Raw genomic sequence first — 22,227 nt, 5'->3', positions numbered from 1 at the left:
GTTCCCAGCTACTCGGTAGGGTGAGGCAGGAGAATCACTTGAACCTGGGAGGTGGAGGCTGCAGTGAGCCAAGATTGCGCCACTGCACTCCAGTCTGGGCGACAGAGCAAGACTCTGTCTTTAAGAAAAAAAAAATCCATAGAGTGAAATCACTGACCTATACGTGCTTGGGCACCTACTTCCACTGCGGACTTCTCCCAGTTTACATGTTTATCACTGCATGCACGTGACTGCAGCCTTCAGAGCCTGATAACAACCACTGTGTGTCTTCTCTAGTAAGAGAAGCCAGATAGAGTATGTCCTAGTTAGTGAATCATGGCCAGTCACAGCAAACCCTTTTATCTTGGATACATATTCACCTTCTCAGCCTCCCTTGCTGCTAGAGAAACATAAATGAAATTAATTCATGGTCTTAGCGCCCTCCCACTTCCTGCCTGTGATGTGGTTATGTGAAGATGTGATGCATGGAGCTGCAGCAGCCACATTACAGTTGTAAATGGAGGCCCAAGCGTCACATAGATGCTGACCCAAAGCTGCTAAATAAACCTTGGAACTGGCTACCTCAGACATTTTGTTAAGTGAGGCAACTATGTGCCTTTTTCTCAAGTCTCTAGGAAGCAGTATAGTTATTAACCATTTTTTTTTTATTTTCTGTATTCAGACGCTTTGACAACATCTTGGGCCCTTGCTGATCCTGGAGGGACTGCCCCTCCCAGACTAGGCAATTCCTAGAAATAGTAAACGACTCACCCACAGAATGCTTTTTAAATGCAAGCTAATATAGAGTTCACATTTCAACAACCTCCTCTAAGGGCTCTCACACCCCAGGCCACTGTCCATCTGCCCTAATTACCCGACTGGGAGGTCAGGTCCCAGACAACTAGAAACAATCCTTAATAATTCAAACTAATCAATCCTATATCTGCTGTAGACACCACAACAAAGGCTCTGGCCCAAGGTCCTCTCTTTTACCTCCTGACCAACCCCAGAGCTTCCCCTGTGGCCTTCTGGGTGATGTGGCCTGTCCCCTTCTCTTGGGAAGCGTGAATAACTATCTCTCCTTGGTGATCATCTCCTAATCTGCTGGCTTTGCCATACCTCAGATCTTCTATCCACGCCCTATACAGCAGATCACTCAGGGACCCAAATGTCTTCTTACTGATAAAGTACACGTAAGATTCTCAATTCAGTGAAAACGCCACCAATCCAGGTAAATTCATCTGATCCCAGAAAAATAATGTTAGTACTAATCGGCTTACCAACACCAAAGGCCAAATTCAAGCCTCTGGTGGTAACATTCAGATGATACTCTCGATACCAACACATACCGTACTTTGGACCAGTTATTTTAAAAATGGTGCTTCTTAGAACAACAACAAAAAAAAGGACACAGATGAAAGGCAGGCTTGGCTCCAGCATCCCCATCCGGAACCGTTTCTGGAGTCCCCCATTAGATGTGGGTTTGATAAAAGGGTTTCATGCCCAAAGTCGTTTTGCAAACTCTCCCTTTAGACAGTTCCCCTTGCTGAATTCCTGATACATACAGAATTATTTCTATAGATATTTTTCAGAGCTGTGAAAGTTTTATTTATACACACACAAATGATTCCTGCTGGGAATATTAAGAAAGAAGAAACCAGGGCTTGGAAGAAAGAAAGAAATGACTGGTAGGGCAACCAGAGCAGGTTTTTGCACTGCAGCAGGAGCTGGGAAGAAGTATTGTGGCACATTACATGACAGTCCAACAGAAATGAGGCTAACATAAGCTGAGGGGTATCAGGGGGACCAAGGGGATGCAGAAGTCAGCAATAACTGCAAGTCAAAAAAAAAAAAAGTCTAAAAGATACCAATCGTGTAGATTATAAACTCAAGGAAGAAGGAGAAAAGTCTAGATTGCATATCCCTTGTAATAAAGCCAAGCGAATGCCTAAGAATATCTTTTAATCTTTGGTGGGGCTGAGAGGGATGGGGTCAAGAGGAAGGTAAACCTGCAGAGGCTGTTCATGCCGAGGACTGTTGAAATGGAATCGCATTATACAATGCCTGTTATTTCTAATGTAGGTTATAGACAAAGGCATTAGAGAAGCTTTATTTAGCAGGCTCTTTTTATTGTGTCTCATGATAGCGAAAACAATTTTCAAGGGCCTTTATAGGTCACTTGTAACCTCTAAAACCACGATATACTTTTTTTCCAAGAGATCTTAAGATACTATTGAGGCAAATGCAATCTATGAATGAGCTGAATCAGGGTTCAGATATCCATCCAGGGATAAAACTTCCCTAGAGGTGAGATCTCATGCGCGCCCGTCTTCCCAGTTGCTCCAATCTGGGGAGGACAGGGAGAGGACCTCACCTTGCCTGGGGAGGGCAGGGGATGCTTCAGGCTGGGCTAAAGAGTGAAAACAGTAGGGAGGGTCGTCACTCCACAAAAAACAGAAAACAGGCAGCTAGAGCTGCTGAGTCAGTTCTCAGGCACGTAAGCAGCTACATAAACAGCTACATCCAGGGGTGTCACAGGAGTAGGACCATTGTCCTCAGTAGGCAAGATTTCAGCTCCCCGGGGCTGGGAGGGCACTTACGGAGCGCTTGTCAGCCTCTGCCCCTTGCTGGCCCTGCAGACATGCGGTGAGCTTCTTGTGCGTGCTGTGGGACACCTGTTTCACCAGCTCCAGACGCTTCTCCACCTGCAGAGAGAAGAGCGGGTGGTGCCACTGAGAGAGCGCAAGGTCAGGGGAGGAGGGATTGTGGGTGTGGACAATCATAACTCATGTTTCCATGGAGATAAGGACTCCCAGAGAGACAGCTTTCTTTTTTTTATTATGATTATACTTTAAGTTCTAGGGTACAGGTGCACAATATGCAGGTTTGTTACCTATGTATACATGTGCCATGTTGGTGTGCTGTACCCATTAACTCGTCATTTACACTAGGTATATCTCCTAATGCTATCCCTCCCCCCTCACCCCACCCCATGACAGGCCCTGGTGTGTGATATTCCCCATCCTGTGTCCAAGTGTTCTCATTGTTCGATTCCCACCTATGAGTGAGAACATGCAGTGTTTGGTTCTGTTCTTGCGATAGTTTGCTCAGAATGGTGGTTTCCAGCTTCATCCATGTCCCTAAAAAGGACATGAACTCATCCTTTTTTATGGCTGCATAGTATTCCATGGTGTATATGTGCTACATTTTCTTAATCCAGTCTACCATTGACGGACATTTGGGTTGGTTCCAAGTCTTTGCTATTGTGAATAGTGCCATAATACACATACGTGTGCATGTGTCTTTATAGCTGCATGATTTATAATCCTTTGGGTATATACCCAGTAATGGGATTGCTGGGTCAAATGGTATTTCTAGTTCTAGATCCTTGAGGAATCGCCACACTGTCTTCCACAATGGTTGAACTGGTTTACAGTCTCACCAACAGTGTAAAAGTGTTCCTATTTCTCCACATTCTCTCCAGCACCTGTTGTTTCTTTGACTTTTTAATGATTGCCATTCTAACAAAGAACTTAAACAAACTTACAAGGAAAAAATCAAACAACCCCATCAAAAAGTGGGCAAAGGATATGAATAGACACGTCTCAAAAGAAGACATTTATGCAGCCAACAGACACATGAAAAAATGCTCGTCATCACTGGCCATCAGAGAAATGCAAATCAAAACCACAATGAGCCGGGCGCGGTGGCTCACGCCTGTAATCCCAGCACTTTGGGAGGCCGAGGTGGGTGGATCACGAGGTCAGGAGATCGAGACCATCCTGGCTAACACAGTGAAACCCTATCTCTACTAAAAATACAAAAAAATTAGCCGAGCATAGCGACGGGCGCCTGTAGTCCCAGCTACTCGGGAGGCTGAGGCAGGAGAATGGTGTGAACCTGGGAGGCAGAGCTTGCAGCGAGCCAAGATCGCGCCACTACACTCCAGCCTGGTGACAGAGCGAGACGCCGTCTCAAAAAAAAAAAAAAAAAAAAAAAAAAAAAAAAAACCACAATGAGAGACCACTTTTAATGCTGGAGAACTGGAGGGGCAGCGATCACAGACTCTAGGACCCTCGGGCTAACCATGGTGAAATGACTTTAAACCTCTCCTGAAAGAGCTTAACCCAAACCAGTATTCGTCATGCAAAATACAGTCGTAAAAGACAAAAAAAACTTTTCTCCCAAGAGTTTGTAAGCAGCAGCTAGAGCAGTTTGAACTGCATTGGGGATGGCTTAGTTTTTTTTTTTTTTTTTTTTTTTTTTTTTTTTTAATGAGATGGAGTCTCGCTCTGTCACCAGGCTGGAGTGTAGTGGCACAATACCGGCTAGCTGCAACCTCCACTTCCTGGGTTCAAGCAATTCTCCTGTCTCAGCCTCCCGTATATCTCTGGTGTCTATGAGCCGGTGTCAATGGCCGCCTTACCTGAAGAAGGTCTTCACTCAAAACTTCCGTCTTTTCAGCCCTAAAAAGAACATTGAGAAATATATCAGTAAGACAACTAACAACAGAGCCCCATAATTACTCCCCAATCTCTTCAATTAAGGCAATACCAGAAAAACAGAGACATTAGTAGCAGAAACATTTAAGAAGAGCATAGATAAAACTAGAATTTACTAGGAAACTTAAAAAACCAACACATCAGCAAACACAGCAAAGCAGATATCCTGAAGACTTTCCCGCTATAGATTGGAACCTGGATTCATGACAACAAATGTATGCCTTTGTTCCCAGACACATATATATTTTAAGTATCAGAATTAAGGTTTCTCCAGCCATAACCCTCGGCTTCCCCCAAATAAGTAAGCTAATGTAGCAGAAATCTGAGAAAGGATCAATTAACAACAAACACAGAGACAGTATTGAATCCTGGCAACTAATGCAAATGCCACCACCATGGTCTGGCAACCAAGTGTTAGGTCCACAAGAAAGTGGAGGGCTTGAACCTGAAACTTCTACATTTAGACAACCTGGACACTGGAGGAATTGGACCCAGCTAAGCCGTTAGTACCGCCTGCCTCATGTTAGAGGAGAGTGCCAATTCTCTCAGGAACTGAGCATTCTAAGTCAATGCTCTCTCTCTCTTTCTCACTCTCACTTTCTCTAACAACACGCACACACACACTCTCTCACACACACACAAACACTCAAACACAGCAAATTCACATGAAAACAAATCATCAAGATTTAAGGGTACAGGGAAAGAAGGAACAACATATGAGAAGTCTAAAGAATTTCGACTATTGCAATGATCAAAGACTGCAATGCATGTATAAAATATCAAAGAACAAATGACATATTAAAAAATAAGCAGTAGGACTTCTGCTTCCAGGAAGAAGGAGTGAATGTATTGTAGCAATTCTTCTCACTCACACAACTAAAAACCTACGATAGGATAGAAACACAAGACCCTGAAAAGGAGAAGGAAGGCATACTGGCTGGGAACCTTCAGAATAACATGGTAAACTGTTATCCTTCACATTTCTCAGCCTTGGAGCTTAAGAAACTAGCAACAGCAACACCTAAAACACCAACAGGCTCAGACAAAACAAACCCCAACAAAAGCCTGGTCTCTGTAGACAAAGGACCAAGAAAGGAGCAGCTGAGCAAGACAGACACTTTTTAGAAAACTGCTCACTGCAGCCAACACCACATAAAAGAATTGTCATATTCCACCCACGCCAACAAAAGCTGAGTAGGGAGCCCTGACTTCTACCCCTGCCAGGCTGTAACAAGCACCCAAGCCCGCTTGCGTGCCCCTCATCAGTGTAGGAGCATCAGAGAATACTGAGACACATAAAGACAGCATCCATCCCTAGGGAGTGGGAGCATCTATCACTACTAGGCAACTGACAAAGTCCATCTTCCTCTGCTGCAGGAGCAGTGGAAATCACATGGTCACCTGGACACCCACGCCCATGTGGTGATAATGAAGCATCTCTTCGCCTTCCCCTTGGGGTGGTGTCACGGGAGTCCTAGTGGACAGACAGGACTCTTGCCAATGCCCAGCAGTAATGAGGCCACTCCCTTCTGCAGTATTAGTGAAAGCCAAGTAGGGAGCAACAACCAGACACACATAACCACCCCGCCACCAGCCACTGAGGTATCAGTGGAGGCCCAGTAGAGAACCAGAACTCCCACACCAGTACTTGTTAACCCCGTATTAACAAGGAGCACCTCCATCTTTGAAGGGTCAGTGAAGGCCAGCCAAGTGGAGAACCCGGACTTCCACCCCAACTCATCAGAAACAAAGCAGCACTCCTGCTCCCCCTACTAGAGTAGCATCAGAGGAAGCCAGCTCCAAGACAAAGTTGAAATGAGATCCAGAGTCGCAGAATATAATAGCCATAATATCCAGATTTCAATTACTCATCAGACCAAGAACAAGAAAAAAAACTCAAACTGAAAGAAAAAAAAGACAATAGATTCCAATTACTCATCATGAAAATGCTTCAATGTGTACTAATAAACATGCTTGAAAGAAATGAGAGAAATAGGAAGTCTCAGAAAGAAAAGAGAAGATATAAAAAAGAAAAATTTTAGATCTGAAAAATATAACAATCTAATTAAAAAAAAAAAAACTCAGTTGATGGGTTCAACAGCAGAATGCAGGGGGTAGATGAAAGAATCAGTGAACTGGAGGAAGCATAATAGACATTTTCCAATCTGAACAACACGGCAAAAATAGACCAAACAAATCAACAAACAAAAAAAGCCCCAGGGACCTGTGGGCCTATAACAAAAGATCAAATATTTTATGTCATCAGAGTCCCAGAAGAAGAGGGGAAAAAATGGTAGCTATATTAGACTAAGTTGGCCATGATAAAAAGGTTAAAAAAAGATAGGCTAAAAAATACTCTAAAGAAATAAGGCTAAAAATGCCCCAAATGTGGCAAAAGACACAAACCTACATATTTGAAAAGCTGAACAAACCCCAAAGAGGATAAACATAAAGAAATTCTCACCAAGACACATCATGGTCAAACTTCTAAGAACTAAAGACAAATCTTGAAACCAAGGTGCAAGAAATGATACCTTAACAATGGAGGAAAAGCAATTAGAATGACAGCAGATTTCTCAAGAAAAATGGAGACTACAAGAAAGTGGCACATCATTTTTCCAGGGTTGAAAGAAAGAAACCGTCAACCTAGAACCCTTTAGCTAATGAAAATATTCTTCAGGAATGAAGAGGAAATCAAGACAATCTCAGATATACAAAAGTTAACAGAATTTATCATTGGCAGGCTTCCTATTGCTAAAGAAAGTTATCTAAAATCAACCCAAAGTCTGGGCGCGGTGGCTCACACCTGTAATCCTAGCACTTTGGGAGGCCAAGGCAGGCGGATCACCTGTGGTCAGGAGTTCAAGACTAGCCTGGCCAACATAGTGAAACCCCATCTCTAAAAAGTACAAAAAATTAGCCGGGTGTGATGATATGCGCCTGTAATCCCAGCATTTTGGGAGGCCGAGGCAGGCAGATCACCTGCGGTCAGGAGTTCAAGACTAGCCTGGCCAACATGGTGAAACCCCGTCTCTGCTAAAAGTACAAAAAATTAGCCAGATGTGGTGGTGTGTGCCTGTAATCCCAGCTACTTGGGAGGCTGAGGCAGGAGAATCGCTTGAACCTGGGAGGCAGAGGTTGCAGTGAGCCGAGATCATGCCACTGCACTCCAGCCTAGGTGACAAGAGTGAGACTCCATCTCAAAAAAAAAAAAAAAAAAAAAAACCCAAAATGATAAAAGAAGGAAACTCGAAATACCAGAACTGGGGAAGCTATCACTCAAACTGGTAAAATGATGACAGCAGTAGACTATGGTAAGTTATGTACATAGTATGTAACATCTACAGCCACCTCAACAATACTGCTATGGTTTGGATGTGTTCCACAAAGTTCCTATGATGAAACCTCGATTTGTAAAGCAGCGGTGCTGAAAGGTGGAACCTAATGGGAGGTATATGGGTCATGGGGACACAACCCTCAATGAATTAATACTGTCATTGTGGGAGTGTGTTCATCATCATGAGGGTGGGTTTCTTACAAAAGGACAAGGTGAGATCCCTCTTGTTCTCTCCTGCCCATGTGATGACTTCAATCCTGTCATAATGTAGCAAGAAGGACCTTACCAGAAGCTAGCTCCTCCATCTCAAACTTCCCAGCTTCCAGAACTGCAGCCAATAAATTTCTGTTTTATTACAAATTAGAGACCATGGTATTCGCTTACAGCAGCACAAAGAAAATTGGTACCAGAGAGTGAGGTACTGCTACAACAAATACCTGAAAATGTGGAAGCAGCTTTGGAACTAGATAGTGGACAGAGACTAGAAGAGTCTGGAAGAGCAGGTTAGAAAAAGCCTGCATTGCTGTGAACAGAGTTAAGCGTGATTCTGGTGAGGACTCAGAAGAGAAGAGCTGTATGAAGGGTAAAACTTCTTAGAGGTTACTTAGATATTCATGACCACAATGTGGGTAAAAATATGGACAGTAGAGACCACTCTGATGAGGTCTTACATGAGAATGAAAAATATCTTATTAGAAACTGAAGTAAAGGCCATCCTTTTTACAAAGTTATACAGAACTTGACTGAACTATGTCCATCTACAAGGATTTTAATGAAGACAGAGCTTAAGAGTGATGAACTAGGATGTCTGGTGGAAGAAATTTCTAAGCAAAATATTGAAGAATCTGCGTGGCTTCCTTTAACTGCATACAGTAAGATGCAAGAGGAGAGAAAATATTTAAAGGTGGAATTTATGATTAAAAGAGAAGCAGAATGTAACCATTTGGAAAATTCACAGCCTGGCCACGTAAAACACAAAAACGTGCCAAGTGTCCCCTTTGAGAAAGGGTTTAGCGTGGCTAGAAGGAAGCCAGGTGCTATTCATCAAGGCAATGACAGAATGACCTACAAGATATTTCAGAGATCTTTGAGGCTGTTCCTCCCATTACAAGCCCAGAGCTCTAGGAGGGCAGAATGGTTTCATTAGACTAGCTCAAGATGCCTTCCACGGGTTCAATGACCAGGGACTTTGCTCCCTGCATTCCCGTGCAGTGCTCCTTGGTTGTCCCAGCTGTGATTCAAGTAACCCCAAGTGCAGTCTGGGCTGCTGCTCTCAAGAGAGCATAAGTGGTAAGCTTGGTGGTATCCATATAGTGCTAACTCTGCTGGTGCAGAGTTCATAAGCTGTGGAGGTATACATTTTTGGAGCCAGGGCACAATGTTACATCCACCTAGATTTCAAAGGATGTATCAGACAGCCTAGGGATCCAGGCAGAGACAAGTCACAAGAGACATGTCACAAGAGTGGAACCACTACAGAGAGACCCTATTAGAGTGATGCCCAGCAGAACTGTGGGGTCAAAGCCACTGCAGAGTGTACCCACTAAGGCAATGCCTAGTGGAGCCATGGGGACAGGGCTGCCCCCAAACCCCAGAACTGTAGAGCTACCAGAACATAGCCCCAGCCTGGAAGAGCTCGCACAAGCTGAGCCCAGCAAAAACGTGAAAACAGGACTGCCCAAGGCTTTGAGGTCAAAACCTCCACCCATGTGCTCAAAACGTACACATGGGGTAAAAAAACATTCTCCCGCTTTAAGATTTAACATTTTCCCTATTGGGTGCTGGACTTAGTTGGAACCAGTTATCCCTTTCTTCTTGCCTATTTCTGCCTTTTGAGATAGGAACATTTATCCCATGCCTTTCCCTCCACGGCTTTTTAAAGTAGATAACTTGTTTTGATTTTCACAAGCTCACAGCTAAAAGAAGTTTGCCTCAGGATGAATTGTGCCTTGAATCTCACCAATATCTGATCTAGATGAGATTCAGGACTTTTGAGGTGGTTTTGGAACCAGTTAAGATTCTGGGGCTACTTGGATGGAGCAAATGTGTTTTTCATGGTAGGAGGACATGAATTTTGGGGGTCAGAGGCAGAATGCTATAAGTTGAATGTGTCTCCTGAAATTCCTGTGTTGGAAACTGGATTCCCAATGCAGTGGTGTTGAGAAGTGGGATCTAATGGGAAGTGTTCAGATTAATGCTGTTATTGTGGGAGTGGGTTCATTATCACAGAAGTGGGTTTCTTATAAAAGGACAAGGTTGGTCCCCTCTTGCTCTCTCATCCATGTGTTCCCTTCTGCCATGTTATAATGTTTCAAGAAGGCCTTCACCAGATGCTACTCCCTTGTTGTTGGACTTCCCAGCCTCCAGAACTCTGAGAAAATAAAAGTTCAGTTTATTATAAATTACTCAGACTGTGGCATTCTGTTAGAGCATGAAATGGAACAAGACAAACACAAGAAATACATCAATGAAATTCTCAAAAATGATAAATTAACTCATAGGAATACAAGAAAAATAAAAGCAAGAAATGAAAAACAGGAAGAACAGAAAACAAAAAATAAACAAAAATGGCAGATTTATGTTTAACATGTCTATAATTACATTAAATGTAAACAGCCTAAATATACCAATTAAAAGATAAGAACTAGAAGAATGGATTTTAAAATATGGTGTCTACAAGAATCTCATTTCAAATAAATTATACCAGCAGCATGAAAATAAAAAATTGGAAAAGACATAATGGAAGCTTTAATCCAAAAAGGCAGAAGTATCTATATTAATGTCAGATAAAGACAATTTCAGAACAAAGAAAATTACCAGAGATAAAGAGGAGCATGAAATAATAAGACACAACAATCCCAAATGTATATCCACCAAAAAAACAGTTATAAAATATATGAAGCAAAAAACTGATACAATGAAAAGGAGAAATAGACAAATACACAACTATAGTTGGAAACTTCAACACTTTCTCTCTCAACAATTAATAGAACTAAATTTTAAAAATCAGCAACAATATACAAAAAACACAACACCTCCATTAACCAATAAGATCTAACTGATACCTACAGAACACTCCACCCAACATGAGCAAAATACATGTTCTTTTCCAGTTTCACGGAACATACACCAAGATAGACAACATCTGGAACTACAAAACAAACCTCAACTAATTTGAAAGAATGCAAGTCACATGCAGTTTGTTCTGCGGCCACAATGGAGTCAAATGAGAAATCAGTAACAGCAGGATAAGAAGAAAATTTTCAAACATGTGGAAACTAAACAACATTTAAATAATCCATGGAGGGTCGCAAGGAAGATGTTTAAAAATTAAACTGAATGAGGCCGGGCGCGGTGGCTCAAGCCTGTAATCCCAGCACTTTGGGAGGCCGAGACGGGCGGATCACGAGGTCAGGAGATCGAGACCATCCTGGCTAACACGGTGAAACCCCGTCTCTACTAAAAAATACAAAAAACTAGCCGGGCGACGTGGCCGGCGCCTGTAGTCCCAGCTACTCGGGAGGCTGAGGCAGGAGAATGGCGTAAACCTGGGAGGCGGGGCTTGCAGTGAGCTGAGATCCAGCCACTACACTCCAGCAGAGCGAGACTCCGTCTCAAAAAAAAAAAAAAAAAAAAAAAAATTAAACTGAATGAAATAAAAACATAACATATAAAAATGTTGGGCACAACCAAAGTTGTGCTGGAAAAAAAATTATACCATTAAATCTATACATTAGAAAAGAAGAACAGTCCCAAGTCAATAAAATATCCTACTCCAACAACCTAGAAAAAAGACCAAATGAAGTCCAAAGCAAGCAGAAGGAAGGAAATTATAAGCATAAGGGAAGAAAATAATGACTTTAACAAGAACAACAACAAAAAAAAAAACTAAAGAAACTCGATTAAAGAGCTGGTTCTTTGAAAATATCAATAAAGTTTAAAAAATCTCTAGTAAGATTGAAAAGAACATTATCAACAATAGGAATGAAGCAGGGAATATCACTATATACCCTGTAGAAATCAAAAGGATGCCTTTGAAAAAACCTACACACACATATTTGACAACTTAGATGAAATGGACTAATTCCTAAAAAAAAAAAAAAAAAAAAAAACAAAATGACCGCAATACACATAATATGAAATAGATCATTTGAATATTCTCTATGGCTATAAAAATTTGAATTTGTACTTTAAAAACTTCCCTGCAAAAATCTTCAGGCACAGAAGGTTTCACTAGATAATTCTACCAAATGTTTTAAAAAGAAATATCACCTATTCTAAACAATCTCTTCCAGAAAATGAAAGAACGCTTCTCAATACATTTTATGAATCTAATATTACTTTGATATCAAAACATGACAAAAAATAATTATAGACCAATACCGCTCCATGAATATGGTTGTAAAAGTCCTTAACAAAATAAAAGTAAATAGTCTGGGCATGGTGACTCACGTCTGTAAACCCAACATTTTGGCAGGCCAAGGTGGAGGATCACTTGAGGATAGGAGTTTGAGACCAGCCTGCACAACATAATAAAACCTCAACTTTACAAAAACAAAAGGAGAGAGAGAAAAAATTAGCCAGGCGTGGTATGCCTGTAGTCCAAGCTACTAGGGTGGCTGAGGTGGGAGGATCGCTGGAGACCAGGAGGCCAAGGTTCCATGTGAGCCATGATCACTCCTTTGTACTCCAGCCTGGAGAGCAGAGCAAGGCCCTGTCAATCAGTCAATCAATCTGTCAACCAATGCAAACAGAATTCAGCCATGTATAAAAATAATTTTTCATCATTATGACTAATTCACCATTATGAATAACAAAACAAGTGGGGTTTATTCCAAGGATAGAAAGTTGGTTCAACATTCAAACATCAATCAGTGTAATCCACTCACCGTATTAAAAGATTAAGGAGGCCGGGCGCGGTGGCTCAAGCCTGTAATCCCAGCACTTTGGGAGGCCGAGACGGGCGGATCATGAGGTCAGGAGATCGAGACCATCCTGGCTAATACGGTGAAACCCCGTCTCTACTAAAAATACAAAAAACTAGCCGGGCGAGGTGGCGGGCGCCTGTAGTCCCAGCTACTGGGAGGCTGAGGCGGGAGAATGGCGGGAACCCGGGAGGCGGAGCTTGCAGTGAGCCGAGATCGCGCCACTGCACTCCAGCCTGGGCGACACAGCGAAACTCCGTCTCAAAAAAAAAAAAAAAAAAAAAAAAAAAAAAAAAAAAAGATTAAGGAAGAAAAACCACATGATCGTAGCAAATCATGTAGAAAAAGCATTGGACAAGATTCAAAACCCATTCCTGGCAAAAAAAAAAAAAAGTCTCAGAAAACTAGGAGTAAAGGGAAACTTCCTCAACTCGATAAATAACATCTACGAAAAAATCTATACTTTTGAAATACTACATGCTTTCCTCCAAAACAGGAATCAAGGCAAGTGCATTTGCTCTTACCACTCATTCATCATGGTCCTGAAAGTTTAACTTAGTGGAATAAGACAAGAAAAGATAAAAAGCATGTAGATATGAGAGGGACAAATAAAAATGTCTCTATTTGCAGATGATATAATAGTCTATGTAGAAAATGCCAAGGAACCTACAAAAACATTCCTAGAACTAATAAATGGTTTCTACAAGATTGCATGACATGAGATAAACACACAAAAATAAATTGTACTTAGTAATAATGAACACATGAATACTGAAATAAAATATACCACTGGTAGTTTCTTAAAAAAACACTTAGGTGTTAATCCATTAAAATGTACGGAATTTGTAGGCAGAAAGGTACAAAATGCTTAAAATAAATAAAAGCAGATCTAAATAGAGAGAAAAAGCATGTCCGTGGTATTTGTACATGTCAAAGTTATCAATTCTCCCCAAACTGATCACAGATTAAATGCAATCCCAATCAAAATCTTAACAAGATTTATTATAATTATAGACAAATTGATTCTAAAATTGATATGACAATACAAATGAAATAGTTAATTTTTTTTTTTTTTTTTTTTTTTGAGATGGAGTCTCGCTCTGTCGCCCAGGCTGGAGTTCAGTGGCCGGATCTCAGCTCACTGCAAGCTCCGCCTCCCGGGTTTACACCATTCTCCTGCCTCAGCCTCCCGGGTAGCTGGGACTACAGGCGCCGCCAACTCGCCCAGCTAGTTTTTTGTAGTTTTTAGTAGAGACGGGGGTTTCACCGTGTTGGCCAGGATGGTCTCGATCTCCTGACCTCGTGATCCGCCCGTCTCGGCCTCCCAAAGTGCTGAGATTACAGGCTTGAGCCACCGCGCCCGGCCCCAAAATTTTCTAGAAAGAAAAGTAGGACTCACATGATCCAATTTTAAGATTTAGTATAAAATTAAGTAATCAATCCAGAGAGTATGGTCTTGGGAAAAAGAAACCCAGATCAGTGGAACAGAATAAAGAGTATACAAAACAGACCTAGACAGATATAATCAGGGATCTCTGAAAAAGGCACAAAGGCAATTCAATGGAGGAAGGATAGTCTACCAAATTGCGACAGAACACATAAATAGGTAAAACTATGAACCCTGGCCCATTCGTACATCATTGACAAAAATTAATTTATAATAGATCATACACTTCAATAAAAAAGTTATAAAATATTTACAGGAAACAGAAGAAAATATCTGTGACCTTGGTTTAGACAATGGATTGTTAGGACATCAAAATCATGATTCACAATAGAAAAAAAATGATACATTAGACTTCTTCAAAACTAAAAGCTTTTGTTCTGTGAAAGACACTGTTAAAAGATGGAAAAGACAACTCAGAAAGAGAGAGAAATTATTTGTAACTCACATATGTAAGAATTGTATACAGAACATGCAAAGAACTCTGAAACTTAACAATTAAAAAAAAATCCTATTTAAAATGGGCTAGAAATCGGAATAAAAACTTTACCAGTGAAGACAGACAAGTGGAAAATAAGCACAAGAAAAGATGGTTCAACATTATTAGCCCTTAAGACAATGCAAATTAAGAGAAAATGAGATACTAGTATTTGAGTGACAACACACACACACACACACACACACACACACACACACACACGTCAAGTTCTGGACAATATGGAACAACTGGAACTCTCACACATTGCTAGGAGTTGGGCACAGCAAAATGGTACAGCCGATGTAGAAAACACTTTGGCAATTTGTCATAAACTTGAACATACACTTGCCATATGACCCAGCAAAGCCACTCTAGAGAAAAGAACATTTATGTTACACACACCCACACACACACCCCTACACTGTGAATGTTCATAGAGCTTTATTTGTAATACTAAAAATCTGGAAGCAACTCAAATGCCCTTCAACAGGTGAATGGATAAACTAGAGAATAGGCGTATATGACAGAATATGCTCAGTAGGTGCTGGGCGCGATGGCTCATGCCTGTAATCCCAGCACTTTGGAAGGCCGAGGTGGGCAGATCACGAGGTCAGGAGTTCGAGACCAGCCTGGACAATATGGTGAAACCCCATCTCTACTAAAAATACAAAAATTAGCTGGGCGTGGTGGCACATGTCTGTAGTCTCAGCTACTTGGGAGGCTGAGGCAGAAGAATCGCTTGAACCCAGGAGGCAGAGGTTGCAGTGAGCTGAGATCGTGCCATTGCATTCCAGCCTGGGCGACACAATGAGACTCCGTCTCAAAAAACAAACAAACAAACAAACAAACAACAACAAAAAGCTTAGCAAGATAGAGGAATGGACCATTGATATATGCTACAACATGAATAGATATCAAACCATTATGCTCAATGTAAAAAGCCAATCCCCAAAGGCTGCATATGTACCGAATGATTCCATTTATAAGGCACCTTGGAAAAGCTAAACCATAGGGATGGAAAGCAGCGCACTGGGTGATGTAGATGGGGGTGGGGAGGGTTTGCCTGCAAAGATGCTGCATGAGGGAACTTTTTGAGGTAACAGAATTGTTCTGTAATTCGTTTGTGGTGGAGGTTACATAAATCTATGCCTGTGTTAAAACAAATAAGAGTCTACCAAAAAAAGTAAATTTTACTTCACGGGAATTTTAAAAGCAAAAAAGCAACTTTGAAGATGGAACTGAGATACAAGACAATATGTGAATCAAGAAGATGAAATGGCTGAAGTTAAGTGTTCTAAGCTCTTAGCACAGATTTCGTTAAACTAAAATATAATAAACATTACAAGGGTAGCACTGAAAGAGTAGAAATAGAGTATATATCTTCCAAAGTAACAGACAATAAAAACTTAATGATTGAAAATAAAATTTAAAATGGTGCTGCATAAAGCAATACAGAAAAAATAGCACAAAGTAAAAGAGTAAACACAAACTCAAATACATCACAAAACATAAGTAAACTAAATATTCTAGTTAAAAGCAAAAGATGCTCAGCTTAGATATAAAAAATCTAGCTCTGTGCTAATAATAAAAAGCTGCATCTAAAACACAAACAATCTAAAAAGCTGTATCTAAAACACAAACAATCAGGGAGATCAAAAGAGAAATAAAAACACATACCAGGCTATTTCAAATTAATCTAATAGACTTTGAGGGAGAAAAAAAATTATGAAAGAAAGAGGACAGCAATACAATGTTAGAAAAGTTTAACTCATCAAGAAGTTACGAGAATTCTGAACTTGGTGGTACCTGATAAGAATCACACAATATAAAAATCAAACTGACAGAAGCTCAGGGAAGCCCTGAAAATTTTACCACAACAGATGTCATTATTCCTCTTCCAGTTACAGAAGTAAGGCAGAAATAAAGTGGACATAGAGGATTTGAAAAGGATAAGATAGCAAGATTTATTAGATTGATTTATGCACACAATAATTTATTTCCAAAGATTAACCACTTATAAACCTGTAAAGCACATCTCAACAAATATCAAAGGACAGAAGTCACAAAGATGATGTTCTGTGACCCCAGTGTAATTTAAATTCAAATAAATAACAAGTTTAAATTAACAGTAAACAAATTTGGAATCTTTTAAGCACTTCTAAACAGATAACAGGTCAAAAAGAATTACTGTTAGGAATTTAAACTCTTTAGAGTTGAAAGACAATGAAAATACTGTCTATCAAATTTGTTTGGTAGCAAAATGATATTTAGAAAAAAATACAGAAACTCAATTTCTTAGAAGAGAGGCTGAAAATATTTAAGAAGTATAACTGTAAGCAGAATAAACTTCAAGAAATTAGAAGAAAAAACCACAAAAAGAAGAAACTAGTAATATAGAAAAAATCATATTGGTTAATTCTTTGAAAAAAAACAAAATGGCAAGCCTCTACAAGATTTACTCAGAAAAAAAAAATGAAAAAGAAACAGGTAAATAATAACAGAAAATAAAAACAGAAAAGCTCCAGAGATTTGAAAGGTCACATTTGTGATAAACTTTAAAAAAAAAAAAAAAAATTAGACAAAATGGCCATTTAGAAAAACAAAAGCAAGACAAAATTTACTAAAGAATACAGAGGAAGTCTGAATCGTTCTATAAGTATCAAAGAAATTAAACCAGTAATTAAACACCATTCCAAAAAGAAAACAGAAGACCAGATGTTTTACAGGTACATTTTCAAGAAATATTTCTTTCTGAACTTATACAAAGAATATAAATTCTTAATATGCCTAATATACTATTACGAAAAAGAATAGAAAAAGAAGTAACACAGTGCAACTCATTGAGAGACAAGCATAACTGGATACCACGATTAGAAAAGAACAGTGTAAAGAAAATTATAGAGCGTCCTCATGTATGAATGACACGAAAGTCCTAAAAAAAATTAGCACATTAGGAAAAAGTTTGATTAATTACTAGAGAATGTAAGAATGGTTTAACTTTAGCAAGCTGCAAGTATAATTCATCACATGGGCAAATTAAAGGGCAAAATAAGGCTATCTCAAAAATGCAGACAAAGTATTTAATAAAACTCAATGTCTGTTGATGAAAAATCAACAGGGAGAATCCTTAGTTTAATTTTTTAAAAGCACCTATAAAACATTATTCTTACTGGAAACGTTAAAAACATGCCCTTGGAGAGAGAGTGAAAATAAAATAAAATAAAAGACTCTTTATAATCATGAGTAAGGCAAGGATTCCTACTATTACTGTCTACCCAGCCCAGTAAGCAACTAAAATAGAAGATTTTAAAACTAAAAAGGAAGAACCTATACTGACATTTGAAGATTATATGTTTGTTCACAAAGGTAATCCAAAGTAATCTATCGAAATTATTATAAATAATAAAACTTGAGAAAGATGGCTAGATACAAGATCAATATAACAAAATTAATATAACCAGTACATACTCAAAAGTCTAACTTAAAAACTCATTCCATACAGCAAAGAAATTCGAAATAAGTTTAACAAAAGATGAGCAATGTCTTTATAGGGAAAAATTTTAAAATTAGTAAAAGACATGAATGAAGTCAGGTAAAGGGAGATATACAGTGTATATATGAATGGGAAGAATTAATTTTGAAAACACCTCAGTTCTCTACATAGCAATGCAGCTTCAATTAAATATCTCAATAAGAATTAAAAAAATAATTTAACAAGTGGAATCTAAAATTTATCTGGAAGGTTTGGCACAGCACCATAATCCTGGCACTTTGGGAGGCTGAGGCAGGAGGATCACCAAAGGCCAAGAGGTCAAGACCAGCCTAGACAACATAGTGAGACGTTGTCTTACAAAAAATGAAAATATAACTGGGTGTGGAGATGCATGCCTGTAGTCCCAGCTGCTCAAGAGGCTGAGGCAGGAAGATCTCTTGAGGCCAGGTGTAGAAGACTACAGTGAGTTATGATCATACCACTGTACTCCAGCATGGGCAACAGAGAGATTCTGTCTCAAAACAAACAAACAAGAAGAAGATAAATAAATAAAATGTGTATGGAAATGCAAAGGCTTAAGAAAAACTACGATTATCCTTAAGTAGAATAAGTTGAGGGAGCTTCAGTGACCATATACTGAAACTTACTGAAGTCACAGTAATTAAGAAAGCATTATATCAATGTTTGCATTGGTCACTAAAAAAGAAGAGAGTGTTCAGGAACAAACACACAAAAATGGAAAAAAATGACAGATAAAAAGAGTGTTATCTAAGATTGGGGGAGAGGGAGAGGAGACATGACTTATTTAATTGGTAGTGCTGCGTCAACTGTTTATCCATATGAGAAAAAATAAAGAAATAGGGTTTCCACACAAAAGTCAAATACCAATGAATTAAAGACTTAAATGTAAAAGGTGAGACATGAAAACACCTAGGGAAAAAAATATAGACTATCTTATACTTTAGACCATTGAATGACATCACAGAAAATAAAAATAAGAAACACTAACCATAAGAGAAAAGATTAAAAGACATATTTACATTAAAATTAATTGTCATGATGGTTGAAAAAACAATAAATAGAAAGACACTAGAAAAAAGACATATATAAGAAAATGTAACGGCAAAAAAAAAAAAATCAACTCTAAAGAAAATGAGCTAAAGATTAACACTTTTTAAAGGAGGAAATGGTAATGATTACTGAATATATAAAAGCTTGGTCAACTTCATTAGTAATGAGGAATATACAAATTAAAACCACAAAGCGTTACCATTTCATATCTACCATTTTGGTAAAAACATAGAAGTCTGACAATTCCAACTGGCGGAGATATGGAGTAATGAGAACCCACTACTATAAGGATAACTTGTTAAAAGCATTGTAGAAGCCGGGCGCGGTAGCTCACACCTGTAATCCCAGCACTTTGGGAGGCCGAGGCGGGAGGATCACAAGGGCAGGAGATCGAGACCATCCTGGCTAACACGATGAAACCCCCGTCTCTACTAAAATTACAAAACATTAGCCGGGCGAGGTGGCAGGCGCCTGTAGTCCCAGCTACTCGGGAGGCTGAGGCAGGAGAATGGCGTGAACCCGGGAGGTGGAGCTTGCAGTGAGCCAAGATCGTGACACTGCACTCCAGCCTGGGCGACAGAGCGAGACTCTGTCTCAAAAAAAAAAAAGCATTGTAGAAAACAATGTCATTATTTTGTATATTTGACAATGAAATTAAGTACCCAAATGAAACACCTTTTAACAGAACAGTATTTCCTCCACATCTGATGCACACTAATCTTTTCCACTATACTCATTAAGTTGATTTCACTATCACTAGTGAGTGGACCAGCATCCAAAAAATGGCCATCAAGAGGAGAATAAAGAAATCGGAATATATTCACATAATGCCATATCATATGGTAATAAAGAGCAATAAAATAAAGTTTACCCAAACAACATGAGTGACTCTTAGAGGTACAATGTTGATTGGAAAAAAATAACAAAAAGACTACTTAAATTATGATAACCATTTTCATAAAGCTCAGAAGCAAACACCATTAAACACCTTATTGGGAAAGGTTAAATGTATATGCAATAAAATGAAAAGAAAGCAAGAGAATTATAAATACAAAATTTTTAATGATGGTTATCTCTGAAAAACAGAAAGAGACTGGGTTTGGGAAGGAAATACAAGTGGCTTCAATAGAATCGGTAATGTTTTGGTTCTAAATTTGTGTACAGGTTCATAGATTTCTTCTTAATGTGTTTCATAATATATATATATACAAGCATATGGAATCTATGCATCAAATAATAAACATGAAAATTAACAAATATAAAGTACTAAGTATTTAAGCATATCACATAAATGATTCCTACAAGATGAAAAACAAAAAGAAATGTTCATTAGAATCTGTATATTATGGGGTGTATATAGATATATGCACACAACACACACACACACAGACACACATGCCCTCAGACAACCTGAGTTCATTTATAGATGGATTTTCTTCCACCTCTGCCACACCTGAGACAGCAAGACCAACCCCTCTCTATATTTTCTCTTCTTTATGATTTTCTTAATATTTTCTCATTTTATTATAAGAATACAGTATATAACACATATAACATACAAAATATGTGTTAATTGACTATATATGTTATCAGTAAGACTTCAGGTAAACAGTAGTCTATTAGTAAAGTTTTCAGGGAGTCAAGACCTACACATAAATTTTCAACTGCATGAGGGATGAGTGCCCCAAACCCCTTGTGTATATATATATATTTATATTTTAACTGTATATATATACACACATATTTATATGTATATAATATATACATATATGTTTATATATATAATATATACATATATAATTTTAACTGTAACATTTCTTTAAAGTTTTTACTACTTTTTGCTTAAAAACAAGTGCTGAGTTGTACGGTATCCTAACAGCTAGCTACAGCAAGTACTCATACATCAACTACATGCAAATTAAAATCACCAATAAGCAACCCCCACTCCTGGGTATCTACTCGGAGGAAAAGAAGTCATTATACGAAAAAGATACTTGCACATGCATGTTTATAGCAGCCCAATTTGCAACTGCAAAAACATGGAACCGGACCAAATGCCCACTGATCAATGAGTGGATACAGAAAATGTGATATACACCATGGAATACTACTCAGCCATAAAAAGGAATGAAATAATGGCATTCCCAGCAACATGGATGAAATTGTAGACCATTGTTCTAAGTGAAGTGACTCAGGAATGGAAAACCAAACATCGTATGTTCTCACTCATAAGTGGGAGCTAAGCTATGAGGATGCAAAGGCATAAGAAGGATACAAAGGACTTTGGGGACTTGGGGGAAAGGGTGGGAGGTGGGTGAGGAATAAAAGACTACGCACCAGGTAGTGTACACTGCTCGGTTGATAAGTGCACCAAAATCTCAGAAATCACCACTAAATAACTTATTCATGTAACCAAACACCACCCGTTCCCCAAAAACCTATTGAAATAAAAACAATACAGTAAAATTACCAATACAAGTACTGTAGCTACATAGCTGATAAGACAGGAATAAGCCCTCTTCTTTGAAGGAAAAAGATTTGTGCTAGAAACAAATTCTGCTTAAATTTGTTCTTAAAAATGTAAGGTCATAAACTCATTTAATATCAAAAGAATTTAAGAAGATTCCAGAACAGGTTTCACTGGCTGGGGAAAAGACTCGTGACTGTTGAGTTGGAAGGGGCAACAGAGGTCACTTAGCCCAATTTCCACTCCTCTGAGACCTCCCTCCTTCACTATTCCTGAAGCACTTCAGTAGAGCATTAGTGAAGGCCTGACCCACGGAAGCCAACCTTCAAGGAAAGGCAGTGGCCTCATAGGTGATACTATTTTTAGGGAGGCGGGTCTTTTAGGTCTCATCTTTGTAAATGAAACAAGGATCATTATTCATTATCAAGGTAAAAAGCACTATCCACCATTTTCAAGGGATGAGTCATTCCACAGGATGACAGGCGCTGTGTAGATGACATCTGGGTACAAGTCATATCTTTTTAAACTTTT

General features: G+C 39.1%; 1 protein-coding gene across 3 annotated transcripts in view; it reads right to left on the bottom strand.

The window, feature by feature from the left end:
* Positions 1 to 22,227, bottom strand: part of ARHGAP44 (Rho GTPase activating protein 44) — a 206,734-nt gene that overhangs the window by 94,878 nt on the left and 89,629 nt on the right. For all 3 annotated transcript variants that reach the window (XM_030922911.1, XM_030922910.1, XM_030922913.1), the window contains exons 2-3: positions 4,406 to 4,445; positions 2,580 to 2,684 (exon numbers count right to left, since the gene is read on the bottom strand). In XM_030922911.1, coding sequence (XP_030778771.1) covers positions 2,580 to 2,684; positions 4,406 to 4,445 — 145 coding nt within the window. The remainder of the gene's footprint in view (positions 1 to 2,579; positions 2,685 to 4,405; positions 4,446 to 22,227) is intronic.

The sequence above is a fragment of the Rhinopithecus roxellana genome, chromosome 19 (genome assembly GCF_007565055.1).
Source record: "Rhinopithecus roxellana isolate Shanxi Qingling chromosome 19, ASM756505v1, whole genome shotgun sequence".
NCBI classification, from domain to species: Eukaryota; Metazoa; Chordata; class Mammalia; order Primates; family Cercopithecidae; genus Rhinopithecus; species Rhinopithecus roxellana.
This window is presented reverse-complemented; position numbering and strand designations above follow the sequence as displayed.